General features: G+C 46.5%; 2 protein-coding genes across 2 annotated transcripts; one reads left to right on the top strand and one right to left on the bottom strand.

Annotated features, from left to right (window-relative positions):
* Positions 1 to 627: 627 nt before the first annotated feature.
* Positions 628 to 5,078, bottom strand: LOC133122068 (creatine kinase B-type-like). Its single transcript, XM_061231755.1, has 8 exons — positions 4,926 to 5,078; positions 3,668 to 3,872; positions 2,639 to 2,793; positions 2,421 to 2,553; positions 2,071 to 2,242; positions 1,528 to 1,651; positions 1,236 to 1,425; positions 628 to 1,053 (listed from the first exon to the last, which is right to left on the bottom strand). The coding sequence occupies exons 2-8, from the start codon at positions 3,858 to 3,860 to the stop codon at positions 875 to 877; spliced, it is 1,146 nt and encodes a 381-aa protein (XP_061087739.1). The 5' UTR covers positions 3,861 to 3,872; positions 4,926 to 5,078; the 3' UTR covers positions 628 to 874.
* A 723-nt stretch (positions 5,079 to 5,801) lies between these two features.
* Positions 5,802 to 24,033, top strand: trmt61a (tRNA methyltransferase 61A). The gene is made up of 4 exons (XM_061259674.1): positions 5,802 to 5,933; positions 7,691 to 8,077; positions 13,744 to 14,010; positions 22,966 to 24,033. Exons 2-4 carry the CDS (start codon positions 7,747 to 7,749, stop codon positions 23,280 to 23,282), a joined length of 915 nt encoding a protein of 304 aa, XP_061115658.1. The 5' UTR covers positions 5,802 to 5,933; positions 7,691 to 7,746; the 3' UTR covers positions 23,283 to 24,033.
* Positions 24,034 to 24,492: the final 459 nt, after the last annotated feature.

The following is a 24,492-nucleotide window of genomic DNA, read 5'->3' as shown; positions in this document are numbered from 1 at the left end:
AACAAACAAAGCTGAGTGAAATTCAGCAAGCTGTTAAGTTCACCTATTATTTAAGTTCACCAATTTTAGCCTTTTAGCTCAGGGATAGTGTGTAGATACTCCATCTTAATTTAAACCTCATGTGGAATTTGAGACATCTATCAGCCATTTGTAGAAACAGTGATACTAACATGCTTAAAACTTTAAAATTAAATTCTAAATGATACCAAGCCAACAGCATACTATCCTTATAATGTTGTTGTAATCTTCCAGCAACAATACAGAAAAATGCATGCATAGCATATGTATTATCGTAATTTATTCAGTCAAGGGCCTTATGAGCACTGAAGGGGGGCGGCCGGTAGCGTAGTGGTTAAGGTAACTGACTGGGACACACGAGGTCGGTGGTTCTAATCCCGGTGTAGCCACAATAAGATCCGCACAGCCGTTGGGCCCTTGAGCAAGGCCCTTAACCCTGCATTGCTCCAGGGGAGGATTGTCCCCTGCTTAGTCTAATCAACTGACGTCGCTCTGGATAAGAGCGTCTACCAAATGCCAATAATGTAATGTAATGTAATGTACATATATAATGATATTTCCTGATTCATCTGTAAAATTTAAAGCAAAAGAGACACAGAAAAACAGAACCCATGGGCCAAGCATATTTATTTTCAGGTGTACAATCTTTCCATAAGCGAATTCCAATACCTGTGAGATACAAACAGCCTTTGATCACAATGACGGAAGACCCACTTTCACTAATTTAAGAGTCTCCAGCACTCAACAGAAGTGTAGAAGTGTATTCCTCAATATGGATAAGGTTATTTGATCAAAAGGTACACTTGGAGGGTTGGGGTGGGGGGGCGGGGGGCGCGTGGTTTAACGCAATGAGTGTTCACTTTTGTGCAGGTATGAGGTCTTCAATGGACCCGCCCTTCTCCAAACGCTTTTCCATGTCCACCAGCAGCTTGACACCATCCACCACCATCTGCACCAGCTCCACCTCAGAGAAGCCCAAACGATCAGCATTGGAGATGTCAAAGATTCCGCCCACAGCTGCAGTGTCCACACCACCTGAAAATGAACGACAGTATTACAGTGTTAGACAGGGGATAACCTCCATACTCTTCAGTAGAAAAGATATACACAGCTACACCATTCTATGAGCTTTACATTCAAAGTTCTCGATCACAAGATGCACTATAGAACAAAATATGTCATGACTGAGAAGCATGAAAGTGAGGTGTATACTGTACCTGTTCCACGTTTCTGGAGCCTCAGCCTCTTCAGCACCTCACCAAATTTGTCATGTTTGCTGAGGTTGGGCAGCTTGACGTGTACTCCACCACGTAGGCCAGTGCCCAGGTTAGAGGGGCAAGTCAGCACAAAGCCCAAGTGCTCATTCCACATGAAAGCATGACCTTTCTGTTTGAACAGGCTCTCAATCTATGGAACAAAGGCAAAAAGCAAGAGTCAACCCAATCCAAAGCAATTCTGCATGTCCCAGAGCAGTCCCACATGAGTTTGATGTCCATGCTCCTCAGTTACCTTGGTGAGGCCAGTGCAGAAGCGGGTGAAGACCTCCTTCATGTTCCCACCCTTCTGCATGGAAATGACTCGTAGGTGATCCTCTTCATTGACCCAGACCAGGAAAGTCTTCTTCTCATTGTGCCTGGGGAGAAATCAGAAACATTTTCAATGCATGTCTAAGTATTTTCACAGTTCACAGCGCAGCAGGTTAGTAGTAATAATAACTAATAAATGTAGCCTGGTTCAGTGATGACAGCGGGCATGTGAACATGTGTAAAATTAAACGGCTAAAACTAAGTTTTATCATTAAAACTACATTTTACAATGCTATTTAAGTCTCCCTGTCCAATAGTGTCTGGCAAATAAACAAAGTTAAATAAAGTAAGTAATACACCGGGCCCTCAAATAGGTTAAACCCTCAAATAGACCACTTCCACCACCGCAGGCAGTTTTTAATGTGGCACATTATAAAATATGAATATGTAATGTTTGTTTGGAATACAAATGCAAATTAGCCAGAAGCCAGAGAGCCAAAAAAGGTATAAGTACACATCTTCTCACCAGATTCCCCTGGCATCAGGCCAATCACGGCCCATCCCAGAAGCCAGCAACAATGGAGAGACCGGCTTATCAAAGAGGAAGTGGTCATCAATCAACTGCTGCTGCTCTTCCTCTGTCATGTTCTTCAGAGCATAGTATTTGCCTTTCAGGTCCCCACTTAAGGAACTTAATGCTTTGGAACAGAATGCACAGTACATATGAGAAAGATGTGATTAACATTACGATAATTAGAAGCATTGGCCAGTTTGTATAATAACATTCAATGAATGAATTCATCTTAATTGAAGAAAGAAATTGAAGAAAAAGAAATTTGCAAATAACATGACTGCAAGTCAGAGAAACTTGCTCACCGTCAATGGAGAGTGTCTCAACAGCACGGCGCTCTCCACGGCTGCAGTGGGGAGGCAGGCAGAACCCACGGACGCTCCTGCCAGTACGGACTCGGGAACTCAGGACATAGTTGGAGTCCAGGTCATCCCCACCCTGGGTAAAGTAAAACCATGGGTAAGCAGATGCCTCATTTATAGAGATGTACAGCTGGGAACCAGCAACGAAGCACAAAAAGTACCTTCAGGTGTTCAGGGTTCAGATCAGTCTTGTGTTTGTCTGTGGGCTTGTATCCTCCATGTCTGTCCTTAATGACAGGGTCCAGCAGATCCTTGAAGACTTCATAGGTCTCCTCGTCTCCAGCCACACACCCCACTGTCATGATAAACGGGTGGCCTGGAGGAGACAAAGCCACAGAGGCAAAAGATTCAAACCAAGAACACATCTTCACATGCAATCTGACGTCTCACCAGATGTCATTTCACTTAATCCAGCCAATTAGTTTTAAAAAATCAAGCGGTTGATTTAGTGCTATAGCTCAAACAGGATTTAAAATGTCAAGACATGTTTTACCAGGATTATCAACCCCGTCTGAATGACACCATCTATGGTGAATCCATTGGGCGTTGAGCACTCTCGTAGTTTCTTGTACATGTCCAGGGTTAAGACCTTAGCCATGAGGTTGTTGTGTTGACTTAGGTCAGGATACTCCTCCTCAGAAGACTTCTTGGTTGTCAGTGTGGCCATTTTAGTAATGCTGAACAACAACAATGACAACAAATTCTATGTAGTAAAGAAAAACCATCTGTTATGCCTTAAAGTGCCTTTAGATTGTTAGTGTATTTTCTAAATGTTAGTCAAATGACAACTCTACAATATGTAGCATTGTTACATAATGGTTAGTCTAAGGTCTTACTAGAGAAATATTAGTTCAGAAAATTTACATCAAATTTACATACGGTAAAATGCTGACCGGACCAGCAAGACACCAGGAGTGTGTCTCACACTGTATGAAACAGTTCATTTGAATTTTATTTTTATTTTTAGTGCTACAGTAAAATAAATTAGCTTTTAATTTCATTTTTGAATTATTATGCAAAGGTAGCTACTGTATAACCACAAATTACCCTTTGCCAAGGTCAACTGTATGAAGCGAGTAATGCTGAAAAGATGATTGACTTTATAACGCTCTGGAGCTGTCCTTACTAAATGCACTTTAACAGGCAGAACAGATGGTTGGAAAAAAACAAAAAACAGCTTGATTCTTTACCTGGGTTATCAACCCCGGTTTGAATGACATCATCCAGTGTAAATCCACTGGGAGTTTGTTTGTCCCGGAGGCTTTTATACATCGCCGGAGTCAACACTTTCGACATGTGATTATTGTGCTGGCTGAGGTCAGGGTACTCTTGCTCCGCTGAGAACTTCATCTTCATCTGGTTGTGGGTGCTGCTGAAAGGCATGGTTGATTTTCCCTGAATGCAATAGCGAAAGAGAAAATTAATGAATAAACCTGAACATCTGAGCCCACGGAAAATTTTCATTATTAAAGAGATGAAACCAAAAGACTTGAATAATTTATATTAAACAGTGTGCCTAGCAGTTGATCACATGCTATTAATAATACTTTATTTTATTATATAAACAATTATCATATACTTATTTCATTATTAACTTTATTATAAAGATAATGACCTAATATATTGTTCAAAACAGATTGCGTGGGCCTACTGACTTTTGAAAATCAGGACTTGATAAACGTAATTGATAAACGACTATTAAAATCCCCTCAGACATTGCGATTGATATAGAAATGCACCGTGCATTGTGCCATTTCATTCCATCTCAGTGACTACTCCAGGAAACGAAGGGCGGATAGAACGATAAGAGCCAATACCTGCAAGACATCCGAACCTAACATACCTTGTACTTGAGCGTATTAAAGGCAACACGAACCTACATTCTACTTGAGCGTATTATATAATAATAAGATTGATACATTATAATTCATCTTTTTCGAGGTCGAAATAGTGCACTATAAACATCCATTGCGGCTGAAAATAAAACCGTACAAGAATAAGACCATTGTCCCAGGCAGGACACGGTTTTTCGACCGCTTGATCGATAACGTTATCGAAGATATTTTCGAATAAAAGAATGCGAAGTTGTTCTTACGATGGTTTCTTTTAGGCTAACGCTTTTCTGCAAAATTAAAATTATTTATGCGATCATCCGTAACGTTTAAATGCGTAATATTCACATAGCCTACATTATCCCAGTTTAAGTTTGACGATGCTGATTTACCCATTTTAGCTAAATAAACCAGAGACGGTATAAAATGGCTAAAATAAATCATTCAATGCGCTTCTGTAAACGGGACGATACAACAAGGCTTTGTTCACCCGTCAACAGCGGGTTTCTATAGTCTAATCCCTAGCTGTCCATGTTAAAATATGCCCTAGTAAAAAAAACTTCACATTTTCTTTATAAGCGAGTGTCCTTGCGAAAAATGGACACGACCGTCCTACCTGCTGTCTCTGCCCAGGCTGCTGATCGTCGGGAAGACACAAAGATCCCTGTTTTCTTGGACAGAAGAATGAACACACCAACGCTAATTCTGAACTCAAGAATGTTGTACGCCTGGATCATTTATTATATACCAGACGAGCTCGATTCCAATTGGCTGCTATTTGCAGTCCATTCATTTTATTGGAGGTCTAGATGCTGTTGCAGCCACCGCACCGATATTTTTCTGTACAGTGGCTTTCAGATGCCCAATACACAATTTATTTGACAGGCGAGTTGATTGACAACATTATGAATTCAGCAAACAAAGGTTGGATGGACTGGACACTTACAAAGACACAAGAGTCGCTTTTGAGCTGTAGAATGCGCATATGAACACCTATGTTATTATTAGCTGATGCATGTTTGTTTTATTCGATTAAGAGAGGATTAAGAGAGCTCCTGTACTGATACAGGTTGGTATATTTATCTAAGGTTCTGTTCATGTCTCTGTTTACTACAAAACAGACTAAGAAGAAATATATCCGATAATTCCAAAGTTGACTTTATTATGATGCCACTATTAGGTAGTTATCTTCAAGACTTTTTGCTAGATATATAATAGATTTTCATAAAACGAATTTCCCAATGTCACTGAATATTGTTGAATATTTACGACCGTATTATCAAATATCATCTGGGAGAATATTTTATACGTTCTATATAGTAAATTAGTAATTTGGCTACTCGGTGAGACTTTTGCTGTCAGTAGTAGAACATGACTTCAGATTTGGCTGTAGGGCAGGCTGGAGACAGTCGGCAAAAGCCTCTCAGTAATAGACGGTCTGCAGCTGCAGATATACCTACTTGGGCCGCTGTGCTAGCGAGCCTGTCTTTTTAAGAGATTGATTTCCTGCGTCATCAACGGGAGCCGAATTTCCACACACGTGTGCTGTAGTTTTGCATTGGTCTGTCGATAATAGCTAGTTCAGCTAGCGAGCGCGTAAGAACTTTCATAGGTTAACGACAAGGTAAGCCGAAACTTAAAATAGCGTTTTGTGAAATCATTCTCTATTCTTATACCTGACAACTTGAAAGCTGTTCAAAGATGAGGTGAATTAAACTGGAACACATACTATCTCGCAAGTTAACTATCTCAGTAACATTAGCGGTAGCTAGCTAGTTGGCTAGCTAGCTAACTTCATTGCATCTTCTTAGCTCAATTTGGAAAACCTTATGCACTGCTTTTCAACTAATAGCTGAACCGATGCCTGCAAAATAGCGTGAAATATCGTTAATCAGAAACCAGAGCAAGAAAAGTTATATTTAAGACGACCAAGTCGGTAGTGGCAAGCTTTATGGCCAGTTGGATTGGCCCCACGTGAAATTTGAGTGTCGGATCCAGAATAGTTTTTCTTGTTTTATTATTATTATGATTATTATTGGTAGTTGTAGTAGCATCAGTAGTATTACATGTAATCTTTTACGTAAAAGTGGCATTACATTTATTACATCTTTAAAAACAAAAACGCAGGGTTTCATCTATGGGAGTATTGGTTACCAGAGTTCTGTATTGTGTACATAAATGCATGCAATCCATGCTCTGTGTTGGAGAGTTGTGATAAAAAAATAAAGAATTCAGGCCATACATTATTTCGACCGATTATAACACCCTGGAAAAATGGTCAGATGAAATATTGTAAGCTGTGGAAAGTGGCTCACTGTAACTTCCTTTCTCCCACTTATTACCTTGCATTGCAGGATGTCCAAATGAAAATAAAACTGAAAAGGTGATCTAAAAGATAAAACAAATGTGCAAGACAAATGTATTTTACAAGTAACAAAAAATGACTGAAGCAGGCCTGCACTTAATGTAGCACAAGATGACCCATTACAACCCTCACTTGATAACCCGTTCCTTAAGGAGCTAATGATGGATCATGTTTCACTGTCATGATTTCATTGGCTATCGGCTGTTGGAGCAAATAGAATGGACCATACATATGTGTTGCAATTTTTTTTTCTATTTTTACATTAATTACATTAATGGCATTTGGCAGTCACTCTTATCTAAAGCGACATACAGTTCATTAGACTAAGCAGGAGACAATCCTCCCCTGGAGCAATGCAGGGTTAAGGGCCTCACAGGCCCAACGGCTGTGCGGATTTTAGTGTGGCCACACCGGGGATCGAACCACCGACCTTGCGGGTCCCAGTCATGTATCTTAACCACTACGCTATTTTATAGAAAAATGCAATGGCTCATACCATACCTACTTCTTTTGATTGGCACATATTTTCTTTGTCCCAAATGCAGTTGAATCAGTCTGCACTGAATATCCTGTAGTTCGCAGTTCAGTCATTTCTTTGCTTTCTCCTACTAAACAAAATAGTTGTAACTAAGCTATAACAAATTTGTGTAAGGTGTGATTATTATTTGTGTGTGGAACTGTTAAATGCTCCATAGTGGGTGGGCAACCATTCTAATTGAATCCATCTGCTTTTAGTTTGCCATGAGCATCACAGGTAGAGATGCTAAGATTGCTAAATTCATACGATTCATAAGATATGTTGCTATCTTTGCTTAGCTTATTTGTTTGATAGGCTTAGCTGTCTCAGATGAAGGCACTGGAACTCCTTGTTTGCTCTGTCAAAGGAAAATAATTTTGGTTGAGATGGCGGAGGATTTTATCCTTTCTTTATCTCTCTTTCGTTCTCTTAACTCATGGGCTTTTTGCTATCAACTTTGACCTGTACTACGGCACGTGACAGAGTCTTTTCTTTGTAGAACCCGAGTCAGGAGGCAACATCCCCGTCTCGCCACGCAGCCTCCTGTCCTCTCCCATGAGTTTCGTGGAGTATGCCGAGTGCATCCAGGAGGGTGACGTGGTCATCATCTTCATGGGCCATGACTCCATGTTCCCGGTGAAAGTTCAGCAAGGAGGTCAGACCCAGACGCGGTACGGCGTAATCCGCCACTCCACTGACCTCATCGGCCAACGCTTTGGCTCCAAAGTCACATGCAGCAAGGGAGGCTGGGTGTACGTCCTGCACCCCACCCCGGAGCTGTGGACGCTTAACTTACCGCACCGCACCCAGATCCTCTACACCACTGACATCGCCAACATCACCATGATGCTAGAGCTGAAACCAGGCTCGGTGGTCTGTGAGTCAGGTGAGCCAAAAACCTTAACCTGTAGTAGTTTAATGTATTGATTCTCAAATATAACCAAATCCACAGTATTGGATGCCCTTTTTCCTCAAGCTTTTATTTTTAATCTTGCTGTGTCTTTGCAGGACTATCGTTATAGTATGTCATTGTAGGCATCTTGTCCGTTTCTTTTAGAAATGTTTTCACAGTACAATGTGTGCAAACAAATATTAAAATAGCTGTTTATGATAAGGAGTTAGTTTCCTGTGATTCTGCACTTTCTGAAATGGTGTGTTTGCTGAACTGGTGGATAGCTGCGGGTGGGAGTTGCTGAAGGGGCAGATACGGGCTCATCTGTCAGATGATGACTTGCACATGCAGTAGGCTGCTGCTGTGATATGTTGCAGTGCTACATGCCGCAGTGCTCCACAGCACATGACTTTGCTCCTGACTCTGCTTTAGTGCCAGGATGGCTCCACCCCTCTGGAGTCATAAAGTCGAACATGTTAGCGCAGGGGCTGCAGTGGAGGCGGGACCAAAGGTGCGGCAGGATCTAAGACACTGAGGGAAGTGGTGGAGGGAGTTGACCGATCCTCTGCTGGTCCAGTATACAGCAAGGCTCGAGGCCCCTGTACCCCTCATGTCCATTCAATGGCTATTGTCATAGTGGAATAAGATATGGTTGTTGCTATTATTAGTTGTAATAAAGCGTCCATTTTGCTGAAACATTCATATGAAATGCATTGCTCAAGAGAGCAGCGAACATCTCCATACATAGTCAGGCTCAACAACGTATAAAACTGTGCTGCATAATTCATGAAGCAGCCTGCGAAATGTGGGCTCAGATGGAGTTTCACGGCCAGTAGCCACAGCCCTGGTTTCCTGTGCCCTGCTGCAATATTATACACTAACCGCTGTCCTCTGAGGTTTCATCTCTGTGCCATTATCGACAGGGAAATTAATGTGTGCGAGACCATGTGAAAATGGCTGCATCAGCCCCCTATCCTCGCGTATCAGCCGCTTAATTAAATATACGGTCAGCCCACTGTCACGCTGCGCTGCATCACATGCCTGAGAAAGCGCTCTCGCACACTGAAGGATGAACCGCAGGTCCTCCACGGTGTAGAAAGCATGCGCTAAAGCTGTGTCGTTCTGCGGCAAGGTGTTCTGTATTTCAGGACATTTTTATCCACTTCTGCTCATGTGACAGGACGTGCATCACTACTGTGTTAAATTTTGGCCGTTTGGTCTAGCAGGTCTCGTGGTGGAAAGGTACAGGCATTTAGAAAGATGGAAAATGGTGCATGTCCTCCTTTGTAAGTGAATGGTCAGTGTAGTCTGCTGCTGTGCTCCACAGTGGTGATGCATTTACACTGTTGTGAGTGTGAGAATTTCAGCGAGGTGGAGAAAAGTTTTGCTTCCACTACTGAAGGCCCCCTGGTTTTCCCGTAGTATCATTCATAATTAATGCTGTAATTGTATCGGTGCACTCTGCTCGGCCATTTGCCACTGAATGTTTATACAGTGAATTATTACTCTGCAAGATGCAGAGTGCCCCCCCCCCCTTCAGGGTAGTTTAGTGCTTACATGCGTTTAATACCCTGAGGATATAGGTTCAAATATTAGCTCAGTAAATGTTAATGTATCAGTGTGTAGCTGCTCTCTGCTGACCGATAGTGTCGAGTCGGGGGTCACCTCGTGGACAGATTGCACTGAAGGTCATCTTTGTCCTTGAAGGTTTTCTGGTTTCCTGTGCCAACGCCTCTTTTCCCCTCATGTTCACCTTCTCAGGCCAAGAGATGTAGATAAAGTCTTGCTTGGTTTTATTAACTCGGCCATTATGTAGGGGATAATGGAAGCCAAGTGCACTCGCAGATGACAATCAAACCCTCTGCCCAATCACAAGCCGCCTTTTGTTCATGGGTACAGAGCGTGTGCCAGCAATAATGGGTAGTGTGGTAGATGGTTGGACTGCTTTGGTTTCTGTTCCCTGTCTCCATCGACCCTAACCCTGGCTGGTTGGGGGTTGGAGCGAGTTGATTCGCTCTGGCTGCTGAGCTGTTGAACAGCATTGTGTAGCAGGAGATTAAGGAAGTGTCGCAGCAGGGGTATGGAACTGTGAAGTACAATGTTGCCTGAGTAATCATGAGAGGACCAAGGTCGTTAGGTGCCAGGCTTTTAGGATCAAGGCGCAAGTTGATATTCAACGTCACTTTGGAAGTCATGTTCTGTGGCAGGAAGCCCTTCTTGTGGAATTTTATCAATTAGAGGCACAGTACTGGTGTGTTCGGCCTGTTTCAGTTCAGGGGACAAATAACAATGCAGGTTTTTGTACCATCTCTGTGTAATGTATAATTGTTCACAGAAAGTCATCGTATCTGATTGGCTTAGTGAATTTGAGTAATCGTGGAAATACCCTTTTACTTGTAAATACACTTGCTTAGTTACAACAAGGTTTTTTTGGTGGAAGTGTGGGGGGAGGGCGGGTTCTACAGAAAATTCTGTGTTGAATGTCTGGGCAGGCCCAGCCCCCTTGTCCTATTGGCCTGCCGATGGTAGATTTTGGACTGGGAGTGTGCGGTGTCTGGCCTTCCGTGGCTCAGACTCCCTGAGCGGATGCAGAAGCAGCAGCAGTGCTGGTGAAGGCGGGAATGGCGCACTTCCTGTTTGTCGGGGACTGAGTCAGAGGCCCTGTGATTCTCAGCTCCTCATTCCGCTGCAGTCATTATCAGGTGATTGTAGGGACATGTCCTCCTTTGGGTTGGTGAAGAGAGCCACGCCCGCATCCCAAAATACCACTTGACGCATTCTCCTCCAGACTGTGGTTCACAGTTTTCATTTAAAAGGAAATTGATGTTGGCCAGTGGTATTTCATTGTGGTGAGCCTGGGCAAATGGATTTCAGTGGGCATTTCTGCATGTTTCCTTGCCCCTGTATCGATCTACGCATCATTAACCACATCTCACCTTTTTGATGCACACCATTTAAGGAGTTATGGGGGAAAAACAAGTTCAGGTGCAGTACTCAAACAAAGAAAAAGCTGAGCTCACCAGCTGGCTGCACCCTCGCAGAATTCGTAGGAAAGTTTCTTCTGTAATCCCTCCTTCATTCAAATTTCCTGTAGCTTGGGAGTGGAAGAGGTCATACTCTCGTTGGCAGATTGGCTGCGATTACAATGCTCTGTGTTTGTGCTAACAGAGTCAAATTACTTCACTGGAGTTGGCTCGACACATTTACAGTTGGTGCTCTCTGTCCCAGGTTCATAGAGCAGCACTAACGAATCAATGAATTAAATTTTTTTAAACTGATGTAGATGGAGACACTACAGCCCTCATTAGCCCCTTAAAGTTTTCTTGTGCTACTACTCAGCAAGTTGCTCACTTCACAGTGGCATTGCTCAGTATTGTAATGCAGTAGGTATCTGAATGCAATGACTGCATATCCTGTGTAGTTGTGCCGACATGCCTGAGGAGGCCTGTATCCTTCAATGACGTGTATATGTATATGCTCCAATTTTGCTCCAAACTTTGTGTAAATATTATTTGGTTGTTTGGTCAATGTTCAGTCCTGGAATACGGTACGAAGGCGGTCCCTTCTCGTGTTTGATGCTAGATAAAAAAACCGGTTAAGCAAGCCATGTTGCTGTGAGCAAACAGTTGTTATGGTTTTCTTTGTGTCTGCCGCTGTATTGTTGGTACGGAACGTATGCTGTAGTATGCTGTAGTGTGCTGTAGTGTGCATAGATGAAGCCTGGAGGTCTTCTGTGGGGAGTTTTGTTGGGGGGGGTTAATCTCTTCCAAAGCTCCAGCAGTAATGCTCTGAGTCGGCTCGATGAGAAGCAGCACTTTATCCCACACGGCCCAGGGTTGGAGGACTTCCGCTCTCCCCAGAAATGGAGAGTTTAGCCGTTGCACGTTTTCTTCAGCTAGCAAAAGCAAAGAGTTGATGGCAGGAAAAATAGCATTTGGGTGCTCCTCCCTCCCCCTGTGTCGGAGACTGTCTGTGATAGGGCCTTGGGGAGTGAAATAACAGCCCTCTTTGGCAGCACTCATATCCAAACATTTTTACAGCCGTTCAATCAATATAGCACATAAAGGCAAATGCGGTTCTAATATTATTATGTCTAATAATTATTATGTTACAGTGTCACCTCACACTGTACCCGACTGCTTTGCATTCTCTCAGGACAGGATATCATGGCTGTTTCCTGCTCCATCTCCCTGGCCCAGGCATCCACAGGTGCTACACCGTCAGTGCCTCGATGGACCGTAATGGGCAAAGTGCTTCCAGTATCTGGCAGTAGAATGGATAAGCGCGAGTCTGCACGTAGTCTGATGCAGAGCCATTACGGCTCTGACCGAACAATGCTTAAATGGATAGCACTGGCGAGCAAATGCAGCGTGCAGAACCCGTCCTTCTTATCCAGTGGACCCGTGATGGGAACTTCCCCGTAATCCGCACCAGACTGTGCGCTGTCCAGCAGACGTAAAGCCTTAATGCGGTGAGCGTTTCTCAAGGGACGCCCCAGGGAGCTTTTCCCCGCTCCAGGGCCCCCTGGTTGGGCTTCATTTATCCGGCCTCATTTGCATACGAAACCGGAGCGTTTGGGGCGACATTGCCTCCATTGTTAGCGCGGAAACAAAGCGGTGACGTAATGCGTGGACGCCGGCCGAATCAAGGGTCCTTTCGCATCCGGCGCCCCTTCCCCGCTTCATTAGCATGCCCTGCGAGTCACGCGCTGGGTCGAGACGCGCACAACGGCGCACGTTGTACTTTCTGCGGAAGCCCTGCCGCGTTCAGTGAGCGTGCGGCATTTCCTGCACAGTCCTGTAAACTGCCCCCTCCAATGGCTGCGCTGTGGATGAATGACCCGGGTCAGTTTGATTGGGTGCGTTAGAGTGACCAGACTGGTGGCGGCGCAGCCGGATCGTGTTCTATTGACGGCTCCCGGTTTCGCTTTTACGCACCCGTTGTGCTATTTGCCGTAGAGGCTAGCTGTGAAGCCTGACGGGTCGGTTTGTTTTAGGACGTGCCATGGCGTGCTCGTGCGAGTTGGCCTCATCCACCCTGGCCCGCATTGTAGATGGAAGGATTCACCTTTTTGCTGGAGCAGATTCCACAGATTCAGAGCCAAGTGTATCACTAATGTTGCCCTAAAGATACCACTGCGGTCACAGGTTGTTGTGCGTTTCATCAACCTTACTGTACCCCTTACAGTTACTGCTCTCTGTGTTGTTTCAAGCATTAGTATACATTCCTATTGCATAATAAATCTGCTAATAGTTGCGACATGGAGAAATTGCGACATGGACTTACAATTGTAAATCTGTGGCATTCATTAGCTGTATATGATCACACTATATGTGTGCACACTATATTATTGGCCAGCTGGAGGTGGTAGGGATTTCCTTTGTGAAATGTAATGATTGTGTTGTGGTGTTGTACATTATTGTTTTTGGTCTGTGCTTCAGTTAATTTCTAGTGCAGGTGTGCTGTCTAGAGGTTGAGAGGCACTGTGACATTCTACTTCAAAGAACCGTTCTGCATTTTCCCATGTTGGGCAGAGCTGCCGTTGTTCCAGAGAGTAGCCTTTTACGCAGGGTCTTCTCCACGGGAGAGTCGCCCCTCGTGACATGCCTGCGGAAGGACGCGTTCCGCCCGGCGCACGCTGACGCACTTTTGCATTGCAGGGACAGGCAGCGGCTCCCTGTCACACGCCATCCTGCGCACCATCGCGCCCAGCGGCCACCTCTACACCGTGGAGTTCCACCAGCAGCGGGCGGAGAAGGCCCGCGAGGAGTTCCACGACCACAAGGTGGGCCACCTGGTCACCGTGCTCAACCAGGACGTCTGCAAGGAGGGCTTCGGGGTGTCGGGCGTGGCCGACGCCGTCTTCCTGGACATCCCGTCCCCCTGGGAGGCCATCGGCCACGCCAAGGCTGCCATGAAGAGGCGAGGTAAGGTGCAGCGGGAGGTGTTCACTGAACTTCCCTCAGTGGTCCAGGGTGACACTTCAGGTGTTCACTACAGTACCCTCTCTGTGGTCCAGGGTGACACTACAGGTGTTCACTACAGTACCCTCTCAGTGGTCCAGGGTGACACTACAGGTGTTCACTACAGTACCCTCTCAGTGGTCCAGGGTGACACTATAGGTGTTCACCACAGTACCCTCTCTGTGGTCCAGGGTGACACTACAGGTGTTCACTACAGTACCCTCTCAGTGGTCCAGGGTGACACTACAGGTGTTCACTACAGTACCCTGTCTGTGGTCCAGGGTGACACTACAGGTGTTCACTACAGTACCCTGTCTGTGGTCCAGGGTGACACTACAGGTGTTCACTACAGTACCCTCTCTGTGGTCCAGGGTGACACTACAGGTGTTCACTACAGTACCCTCTCTGTGGTCCAGGGTGACACGGCGTGTGTGTAACTGACCTCTAATGAGGTTTCCTTTATCTGTGTTCCCATGCCGTTCCAGGAGCGTGCTCAGTGCTGATTGCCTGGGCGATACAGGCTAGCTTGCCTCACTCATTGTGACCTGCCACGGCCCCCAGACCAGCACTTGACTTGCAGAGAGAAAAAAAAAAGAAAGAAAGAAATGAATAGGTGTTGAGAGCAGCATTTAATTTGGGACAGCACGCTCACCATCATGAAATATTTGATTAAGTGGCCCTGCTGCCGTTATCATGATTGACGCAGGCCAATGGGAGTCCTATCAGTACTGTGGCTCGACAGTACACCCCCCTCCCCCCATGGCTGTGTACCGCTGTGCAGCCATGACTGCCTGCTCTCTGCGGCTGTCATATGTTCCATCACCCACAATCCCACAGCCCCACTCTCTCCAGACGCCTCTGTCCCTTTTCACCAGCCGCCTCCCTGCCAGTTATTCCAGAGCAGGGCTCTCTGTCTGCATCGTGCAGACAGGTCTATCTCACCCCTCCCCTGACCAGCACAGCCAGAGCGTTTACTGGCAGCGAATATGCCCAGAGATAAAGACTGCTTTCAGGTCTTTTGCCTTGCTGGGCTGGAGGCACCAGAGACCTTCCATTTATTGATTACGACCTGTTAAAAGCAATCAGGTGCATTTGTGCTCAGATTAGGATGGAGCAGAGAGGGGGAACATTGTATGGCTTAATGTACTGTCATTCTGGGAGGGTCCTTATCGTTCAGCCGTGCAGGTTTTCTCCTACTGTTTCTACAGGGCGTATATTCTTGGACCTGCTACTATGCATTTGGTTAAAGTGTCCAATTTCAGTAGATATCTATGCAAAACCTTGAAATTCAATGCCACATTAGTAGCAATGTTTCTGCTCTTGCCTTCACCTGACTGCTCCTGACTACTCCTGCCACCGGTTTCCATGAAATGTGTTGTAATGTTAATCTAACTGCAGCAGAGAACCAAATCGACGGTCATCAGGGAACGCTGCAAACTCGTTGGGTGCTGATTGCGTGACAAACTTGAGAGACATATACACATTAAAAGTCCTAGCAATAAATTACCCGGTGGTCAAGGAAACGTAATGGTTCTAGCTCCAAATTAATATTTACATATGGCTGCCTAGCAACGATATGAGCTACCTACTGAACTTACCTGTTGACAGATATACTGCCCATATTTCTATTCTTGTCTGGCTTTGTTTTGCTCTCAAATCCTCTCCTCAAAAATTATTAAAAAACGTGTTTTGTTCAGTCATGTGACAGTCCACTTAAATGGCTGTATTTACCTACTATCTACTGCATCTCTTCGTCTTTCTCCATCTCTGTTTCATTCCTTCCAGTTCCCCCTCATGCTCCCATCCCCCCCCCCTTTTTTTTTTTCTAATCTTGCAGCTGTGGACCTGTGGAGTTTAATGTCCCTCATCCATCACTCTGTGTGGAGCTGCACCTCTGCTCAGAATACTAACCAGCAGCCCGACACTCTGATGTGTGCACTGAGAGAGGCTCGCTGGGCACCAGATCAAACAGCTGCTTTGACACTCTCCCGTTTTACGGAGAGTTGCTGTAAAGTGCCCGATGCTTCTTCTTCTGTAGTAATGGATATTTAACAATTCAGAGGGTCTGCCTGGCAGCCTGCAGTATCCAGTGTTGTGAGCTCAGCCCCGGCCAGAAAGGAAAAGGTGGGAAAAGGAACAGGCAGGCCGATGCTGAGAAGAAGAGAGGCTGCACTAGACACTGGCTAATTATGTGCAGTTGTGCCTCCATTGAAAGCGACTGGAAGCTGCCGGAAGCCTCTTCTCCTGGCTGCCTGATAAGTGTCGGAGGCCAGCCCACTTCCTGCTGTGCTCAGCATGGTGGTCCCGTGCTGTGAGGCTGAGTGTGGGCTGTTCAGCCTGTCTCTCACATCCCTTCCCCTTACACACACAGAATAATTACACGCCACCATAAGCCTCCGTCTCCTGTCACTGTCACTGTAAGTCAGGAGTGGCCCGCCCCTGATCCTGGGGAGTCTGCTAGTTTTTATTTTCACCTTAAGCACACAACCTTTAGACCCAAGGAAGCTGGTGAGGTGAGTTCACGGTATTCTCAACCACCTGCTTTAGTTGAACAATTGTGTGCCAGGTTACCACAAAAACCAGCAGACTCTGCAGCTCTCCAGGATCTGTGTTGGCCTGTGGGTGTTCTTCCGGTGTCCTTTTGGTTTGGCACCGCTGTGAGGGGGTCACTGAGGGGTTAAAGAGCTGTTCCCGAAGAGACCAGTCAGGCGCCACCTCACGAGGCTGCAGAGCGTGAGCCGTCTCCATGGCGATGGGGACACGCAGCCGACAGTTGGCATGTCTGGGCAGGCCCCCTCCGCTGGAGGTGCAAGCGGTTTCTATGGGCCGGTGGATGCATGGTCAGGAGGGGTGGGAGAGGTTTCTATGGGCCGGTGGATGCATGGTCAGTAGGGGTTCTGCCCTCTTCTGTGTCCTCCACCACACTCACTTTGATCTGTAGATCCGTCCTGTAAATGCACGGGTGCTCATCATGGATGGAAACCTCATTAAAGGACACAGACTACCTCACACACACGCACACACACACACACATACACACGCCCACACAGATACACATGGTTTCAGCAGACATATGGTTGTGGGACTACCTTAGATGGACTGCTCGCCTCGCTGTAGTTGAGGTCTCCAAAACATGGATGTCTCACTCCAAAGCATGGAGCTTGGCCTTTAGCCCAGAGATTGTGTAGAAGAGGATAACTATTTCGCTGTCATGAGTTCAACGCTTTCTCTCTGCATTTTCCTTTTTTCTGTAATCTGAGAGACAGGCTTTCTGCTCCAAAGCAGATTAAAGCTTTCACAGACACAGCTGTCTGCAATCTGTGCACTCCCCTCGCTTTAGAGGGCCGTTAGAGGGGAGATATGAGCGTGTGTGTCAGGGCTTTATCACAGCAGAATCGGCCTCTGAGCCCTGCAGTTAGTGTGAACGTCTGATCAGACGTGGGGCTGAGAAAGAAGAGGAGAGTGTCTCCCATGGTGCACTTTGTCAGGTTTGCCTCAGGAGAGGAGTCACTCCTGTCAAGGCAAAATGGAGATCTCCCCTGGAGTTGACCATTTCCTTTCCAGCTTTGTGGCTTAATCAAATTTGTTATTGCATTTGGGTTGGAATCTGAGCACGTCTGGTGCCCGTTGGAGGATGGCCGGGGTATGAAATGGAAGGAATGCCTTGTGTGGGCTGTAACCCTGGATGTGCGGAAGAGGCAGGAGAAGGGAAAGTTCGGGTTTCAGGGCTGTCTTTGGGTCACGTGCGCATACGGTTTCACTTACCCTTGTTCCGTGACTCACGCCTGATTGCATGAAAGTTTTATGGATGCATGATAGACAAGGGAACTAGTGCTTTCATATCTCCTTACTCTCTTATTCTCCTCCTTTTCACTTGCCAGCCCTTATCTCTCCCTCTCTTTTTCACTTGCCCTGCCTTATCTCTCTCCCTGTCTCCCGTTCCGAATGAGATGTCAGTCAGGGTTGTCGATGGCGATGGCGCAGAGATCAAAAAACCCAATTCTGTGCTGTGCTCCGTGTCACCAGGGTGCCTCCATAACGAACACATCTCATCTAACCTGAGGTGTATGTATTATCCCTTGTTTTCTTTTGAAAGTTTGTGTGCAGAGCGAGGTCCTGGAGAGATGATGGCCCTCGTCATTCTGAGAGCGAGAAAGAGGGTCTGCAGTCTAGGAATCTAAAATGTGTTTTCTGTGTGTTTGTTCATGTGCTCGCAATCGGAGTCTGTTGGTAAGAGAAGGGATTCGCTGTCGGTCTGAATTCCCTAATCTTCCTTCATCTCACAATCCTCTCTTTAAACAGAAAAACATGTAGAGACACACACACACACACACACACACAGTCTGTTTGCTGCGGCGGCTTGGTTTTGATTCTGCAGCGATTGCATGACCATATAGGGTGAGGTTACAGGGACGGGCAGCCTGTGGAGCTCCTGCAGGAGAGACCTGCTGATGTCCTTCACAGCGGAGCGGAGCAGAGCCCAACCTGGTGGAGGAGAGGGCAGAGCGGAGGGCAGAGCGGAGGGCAGAGCGGAGGGCAGAGCGGAGGGCAGAGCGGAGGGCAGAGCGGAAGGCAGAGCTGAGGGGGGAGCACGTGGCCCTGCAGCTGCCGCATCGCGCCCCCCCGGTCCCCCAGCCTTCCCAAGCTTTATTAATTCATGATTATGCTAACCGCTTCGGCGCGGTGAGCGCAGCCGAATACATCACACGGAGGGCACAAAGAGCGGAGCCAGCGGGTCAGGCTCGCCCCTGCTCCTCCCTGAATGGATGGGGGGCTCAGCCTGGGTCTGGCTGCAGCCCTCCGCCTCTGGGAGGTGTGTCTGTGGGGCGAGGGGGGAGGGGGGAGGGGGGTCCCACAGACTGAGGCCCGAACTCCTGTCATAGCGTGCCTTCAATCTAGCAAAGACAGAGCTTGTACTGTACATGATGAAGTCTTGATGTAACGGGATGTGTAAAGGTTTTTGTTTGTTTATTGTTTCTGCCCCGTTTGTGGAACAGCAAGGCGGTTATGTGGGTTGAGTACAGACTGGAAGGCGGCTTACTTGCAGAGAGTCTGGCACCGCAAGTAGTGGTTTTCCATTTTTCCCCGAGTAATTCCTTTCGTTTTTGGCCGTGAGCCCGCACTCTTATTTAGAGAAGCAGACTCTAAACGGTCCCCGGTCCTGGCATGGACCGCCCTCTCCCAGGCCCGGTTGCCAGGAGAGCCGCAGTATGTGTTTATGCCTGCTCTCATGAGCGGCCGGCCTTATTTGTCAATGGAACGCTTGTTTTCAACAGACTCGGTTGTGCTGTGACTGCTCTCAGCCTTGTGCCTTTTTTTAACCTTGTCCTTAGAGCTTTTCTGCATTCAGTGCAGGACGGTCTGTAACATGCGTTGCCATGCCACACTAGATGCATCCCTTTGCTGCATTGAAGTGCATTTGAAGAGTTCCATAAGCATTTTTGTTCTCAGCACACTGAAGGAGTTTCTTAGTGTATCGCTTGTGCTGTCCCAAAACATTCTGCTTTCCATGAGAACAGTGCAAGCAGTTCTCGTCTCTAATGGTGTTACATCAGAGACTCCCTCCATTAAACCCAGCCCAATTATACCACTCTCTTGTGGGTGCTGTAGTTGCAGCATGGCAGGAGAGGTTTTCCACTTCAGTTTCACTTCTGTCTCCTAACTGTGGGAGTGGTACTGTAGAAATCTGGACAAATATGACATGGTGCTAGTGTATAAGCTGTGTTTATTAAAGCTCAGGGCTTGAGCCAACAGCAAGACAGCTTTTATTTATTTTTAATTTTTTTGAGAATCTGATGAGGGTGTAATGTAAATGTTTTTGTACTTCTATGTTGAATACTGAATATATTTGATTACGCAAGTGGCATGTTAAAATGGCCAGGTGCCAATGTTAGACATGTAGCAGTGTGTTGGGGGAGGTGCATCTGATAAATAATTCGGATGATTGTGCAATGTGATTGTTGCATTTTTTCTTTTAAGTCTTTCAGAGGTGACCTGCTGCTCTACCTTTGCTCATAAGACTGTATAATGGAGTTATGCTCTCTCTCCCACCTTGATGTTCAACCAAAGCTTCCTTAGAATCCTTTTCCTTCAAGTGCTGATTTTCTGTCTGCTGCTGTTGGTTCCACGTTTCATGGGAGTTTCAAGTGCTCGCTCTGCGGTTTTTGTTCATGAGCAACTGTTTCCCAATAGCACACCCACAGACACGGAAAAACAGACTGCTCTATTAGACCTCAGAGTTGTGTGCTCTCCAGTAACGTTTGGGAATGTTATGAGTGACTCAGAACAGTTCTGGCCGCCGCCACACCCTTCAGCGTAGGGCTTGCAAAAGGAAGGTGTGGTGTGTGCTGTGTACGTGCCTCTGTAGGAAGCTAAATCAGGCCCTGAAGTTTAGCTCAATGCATACTGGCATTGTCATAATTACATATGCTGATAACACAAGTGATAAGAGCGTGCTGACTGACTACCCAGTCAATAGCCTGTTTGCCGTTTGCTGTGGTTCTGATGACATAAACTAAGAGATGCCATGTCCTCTTTTCTAAACTCCGCCCCACACTAAAGGCCAAATCTTGGTTGAAAAGAAAAGATTTGAAACCGAAAGCGACATTATTTGTGAAAGTGAATCTGATAGTGATATTGGTTCAAACATAATTGAGACGTGAATACATTTGTTTTGAATTTTTGCTCTCCAATTTGGAATGGCTGTTCATATGCGACTGCAGCTGTTTCGTGCACAAACTCCACTGCTGATTCAGGAGTGTTCACGCTTCTCCTCTGAAACGTGTGGTGTTGCCAGCTGCTGCTTTTCGCACTGCAGACTACAGTTAAGCTTGCATAGAGTAGAGTCTGAGGAAGACCTTTCATATGCAGCTGTACCATGCAGTCCATGGGTGCCAGCGGGGTAGTGATGAACGTGGACCCTGAACCGACCGTACCCTCCCATACCCTGGTTGACTCAACCAGCTGGACCTACCAGACACAGTCGGTCCTGATTCGATCTGCGGTTGTCCACAAATGAGCTATCCGGCAGTCCGCCATTTCACTTCTTCACCAAAAAACTCAAATGTTTTGTTCCGGTTCAGCCTCGACAGGGCCATTCAATCGAAATGAGCGCTTCAGGAGGAAGCGCACCACTGGAGCTGAATGACTCCAGCCCTCCCCTGGGGGTTGTACACATTCAGGCTACCTCCCTATGATGAAGCAGGACCACTGCTGCGTTGTGCTGCCTCGCTGCCTTTTCTGCCGTTACGCAAGCCTGAGGGAGGGGGGAGGAGAGCGAGCCGCAGGTGGCAGATGGAGGGGGTCAGCTCTTTGCTCATTAAGAGGACCCCCCTCTCCTAGGACCTGACTGTTCATGTAGCAGCCCCTGTCATTGTGCTGTAGCCCTCCCCCCCCCGTGTCACATTGTAGGGTCCCATCTCTGCATTATGTCAGACTGCAACGGGGAGATAACAACATTATCCCGGTCAGTGCAGTAGCCTTCACTCCTCACACCACAAGACCAATTCACAGCATTGAAGATATCCCTTGGGTTCTGACGTGGCATATTGCAGAACAGAGCCACATAGCTATGGACCTATGGGCTTCTCCAAAAAAGTTATGCAATAATTATATAATAATTATATCTTAGAATTTATCAGATTTGCAGATGAATTAACCACACAGACTTTAGAATGATGGATTAATTGTTTCTGTAGAAGAGCACTCCTGCCTGCCCTTTCCTCTGTTCAGGGCAGAGTATCCCCAGTGCAAGCGTATGAATTTTACTCAAAGATTTATTTGTCCAGCAGAAAGTCTATATGAAATGAGTTGCAGAAATTATGTCTACCCTTCTCCTTGGGGCACCTTACTTCATCTGCTAACACAATGCTGCACTCCATGGAGGGTGCTCTGCTTTCGGAGTTGTGCCCTGCCACCATCCTCCACCCATTCAGCTGAGGGGGGGGTAGTCACATGACTGAGGCTGGCACTCCATGGCCCCCTCCTGTAATCCAAGTTCTGCTTTTTAAATATGTGGGAAGGGGTTGGGCTTAAATTTAAGTTTGTGCAGGGCAGAAGGAATTGGAAACTGTGCACAGAGGAGTCGCAGAAAGACAGCAGAGAATAGCCATTGAAGAGACCGACTTCCGTTCCCGTATGCAGCTGATGAAGCAATGCAAATGTGCTCTATTTTAGGAACTTTGCGCTGGGTTTTCAGCCGCTCTTCAAAATAGCTTCTCTGCGTAAAGACTCTGGTTTTGGCGAGCAGGCATGTCAACAACAGAAGGCATTGCCCTGTGTTTGAACCACCTGGCTCCCATCTCCCCTACACGGGACACATCAGTTACCAGCAGCCAGGGCTGTTCCCATGGTAACTCCTCTGTGCGTTCCAGCCTGACTGGAGACGTTGGCAGGGCCGTGGTGTGGATCGGCACTCCCCCTCACTGCACAGATGCGATGTGTTTGTGGGCCGTCGAGCCACTTACCGCTTCAGCGAGCGTTCTCTGGTTTCCGTTCCAGTAGCGAGGAGGATCGATTGTACAGGTCACTTTAACCGTCTCACCTTCCCAACTGCTTCTTCCTGTGCTGCTTTTGGGCTGAATGAGGCGTAGTCGCAGCCTAATCCATAGTTTACAACGAAGTGAGATGTAACCGTAAACTTTGCATTGTAGTCAGTAGGGCAACAAGTTTCCAAGTCATGCTTTCAAGAACTTCCCTGCCTGGTTTCTTTATGTGAAGAAAGCAGTTCAAGTTGCAAATATGACTGTAATATGAGTAGCACTGTAATCTGTAATCTAAGTATTGTAAAAACACTTTTGACTGAACAATGCTGCTCAAGGCTGGTCTTGTTGTATTGTAAACCATGACGTAGTGTTTGCTGCATGCAGACCTCGGGCTGTGTGACAGTAGTGACCCTTTGACCCCTCTCTCCGTTTGCAGGCGGGCGTGTCTGCTCCTTCTCCCCCTGCATCGAGCAGGTGCAGCGGACCTGCGCGGCACTGGCGGAGCAGGACTTCGGGGAGATCTGCACCCTGGAGGTGCTGCTTCGGGTCTTCGACGTACGCGCCATCACCCTGGCCCTGCCCGACCTGGGACAGGAGGATCCCCTCCAGGCCGACCTGGAGACCCCCAGCGAAGGGGGCGCGCCTGCGACCACCAACGCCTCTGCCTCTGTCATCTGCAGGACCGCCATGCCGCCCAGGGAGATGGCCGGCCATACTGGATACCTGACTTTCGCCACAAAGAGCCTGGTGTAGAGACTGCTGAGAGGAGTGCTGGAGACTGCTGCTGGCGGGGGGGGGGGGGGGGGGCTGTGCTAATGTTAGACTCCCCAGCGTCAGATATGACATGCGTGTAACCAGCTCAGTCTGTGGGGGAACTCAACCAGGGAGCAGACCCTGTGATTACCCCTCATTACACTGGTGTCTACAGTCAGTGCTAACATTATCCTTCAGAGTACTGTTGATATGGTGTATATACTGTACCTGCACACACATGCAATGTCCCTTTATTTGTACACACACACACACACAAGTTTCATAAGCACTGTGTCTGATGCAGAGAGGATGGGTTCACAGGGGAGGGGTGTGTGAGGATTGGTGAAAGCAAGAGTCCAGGTGTCTTTAAAGAGGCGGGCGACTAAAAATGTCCTCATGACGCCATCAGTTATTTTAATGTGCTTCCTCTGTTATGCACATTTTCTTATGTAACCACATTTAATTTTTAATGGAAAAGTCTTCAGTTGCTCAGTGTTATTGCCTACTGGATAAAACCTCAGCATTTGTTTCATGCTTAATTTGTACTTTGGACTTGAATGGAATGCAGTAAAAGACCACAAATTATGCATGTTCCTTGATTCTCTGAAGATCATTGAGGGGAGGGGGGGAAGTGTTAACTGTGGATATAAATATCTATGCTCTTTTCAGTCTACCGTTTTAATACATCATAGGCATCTCATACTGCCGTCCTGAAACTGTGTAGTTTCCACAATATATGAATTTCTGTTAATGGTGTCTAATCTTCAGCTTATTTTAAGAGCTTTTTCATTCATGATGGTTTTATTTCCTGCATCTGTCCATTGGAGTCAAGGCTGTGGAATTTTGCACTTACATTATCACAAATTGCAAGACTTTTTTGACATTGTGCGTTTATCCAGCAGTTTAAATCCATTTCTGTGGTGTCCTTTGTGGCCAACACTGGAATCCATCTTACTGTTCATGGTATAGAGCGGAGATGGGCAAGGTGGGCCGTATCTGTTTATGGATTTCAGACCAACTTCTGCTCTTAATTATTTAATTAACCCAATTATTTACATGATCCGTCATTTAAAGCCATATTCCATGATATAAACAGCAGCTGCTCTTGTTTTGTAGCATTTTATTGTGGTCTAATTTATGAGCGAATCGGTCATGGTGCGTACAGTTAAGTAGCCGATTAAGCCAGGTTAACTGGTGGCAGTAAAATCCT

Source organism: Conger conger, chromosome 1, assembly GCF_963514075.1.
Source record: "Conger conger chromosome 1, fConCon1.1, whole genome shotgun sequence".
Lineage (NCBI taxonomy): Eukaryota > Metazoa > Chordata > Actinopteri > Anguilliformes > Congridae > Conger > Conger conger.
The sequence above is the reverse complement of the archived record's forward strand: the minus strand, read 5'-3'. Positions and strand labels throughout refer to the sequence as shown.

Coding starts and splice junctions, on each gene's coding strand:
- LOC133122068 (XM_061231755.1), bottom strand. CDS start 3,860: ATGCCTTTCAGCAGCACCCACAACCAGATGAAGATGAAGTTCTCAGCG. Junction 2,243..2,420: donor TGAGACACTCTCCATTGACG/GTGAGCAAGTTT, acceptor TCTGTTCCAAAG/CATTAAGTTCCTTAAGTGGG. Junction 1,054..1,235: donor GCTCCAGAAACGTGGAACAG/GTACAGTATACA, acceptor GTTCATTTTCAG/GTGGTGTGGACACTGCAGCT.
- trmt61a (XM_061259674.1), top strand. CDS start 7,747: ATGAGTTTCGTGGAGTATGCCGAGTGCATCCAGGAGGGTGACGTGGTC. Junction 8,078..13,743: donor CTCGGTGGTCTGTGAGTCAG/GTGAGCCAAAAA, acceptor TTTGCATTGCAG/GGACAGGCAGCGGCTCCCTG. Junction 14,011..22,965: donor GGCTGCCATGAAGAGGCGAG/GTAAGGTGCAGC, acceptor CTCCGTTTGCAG/GCGGGCGTGTCTGCTCCTTC.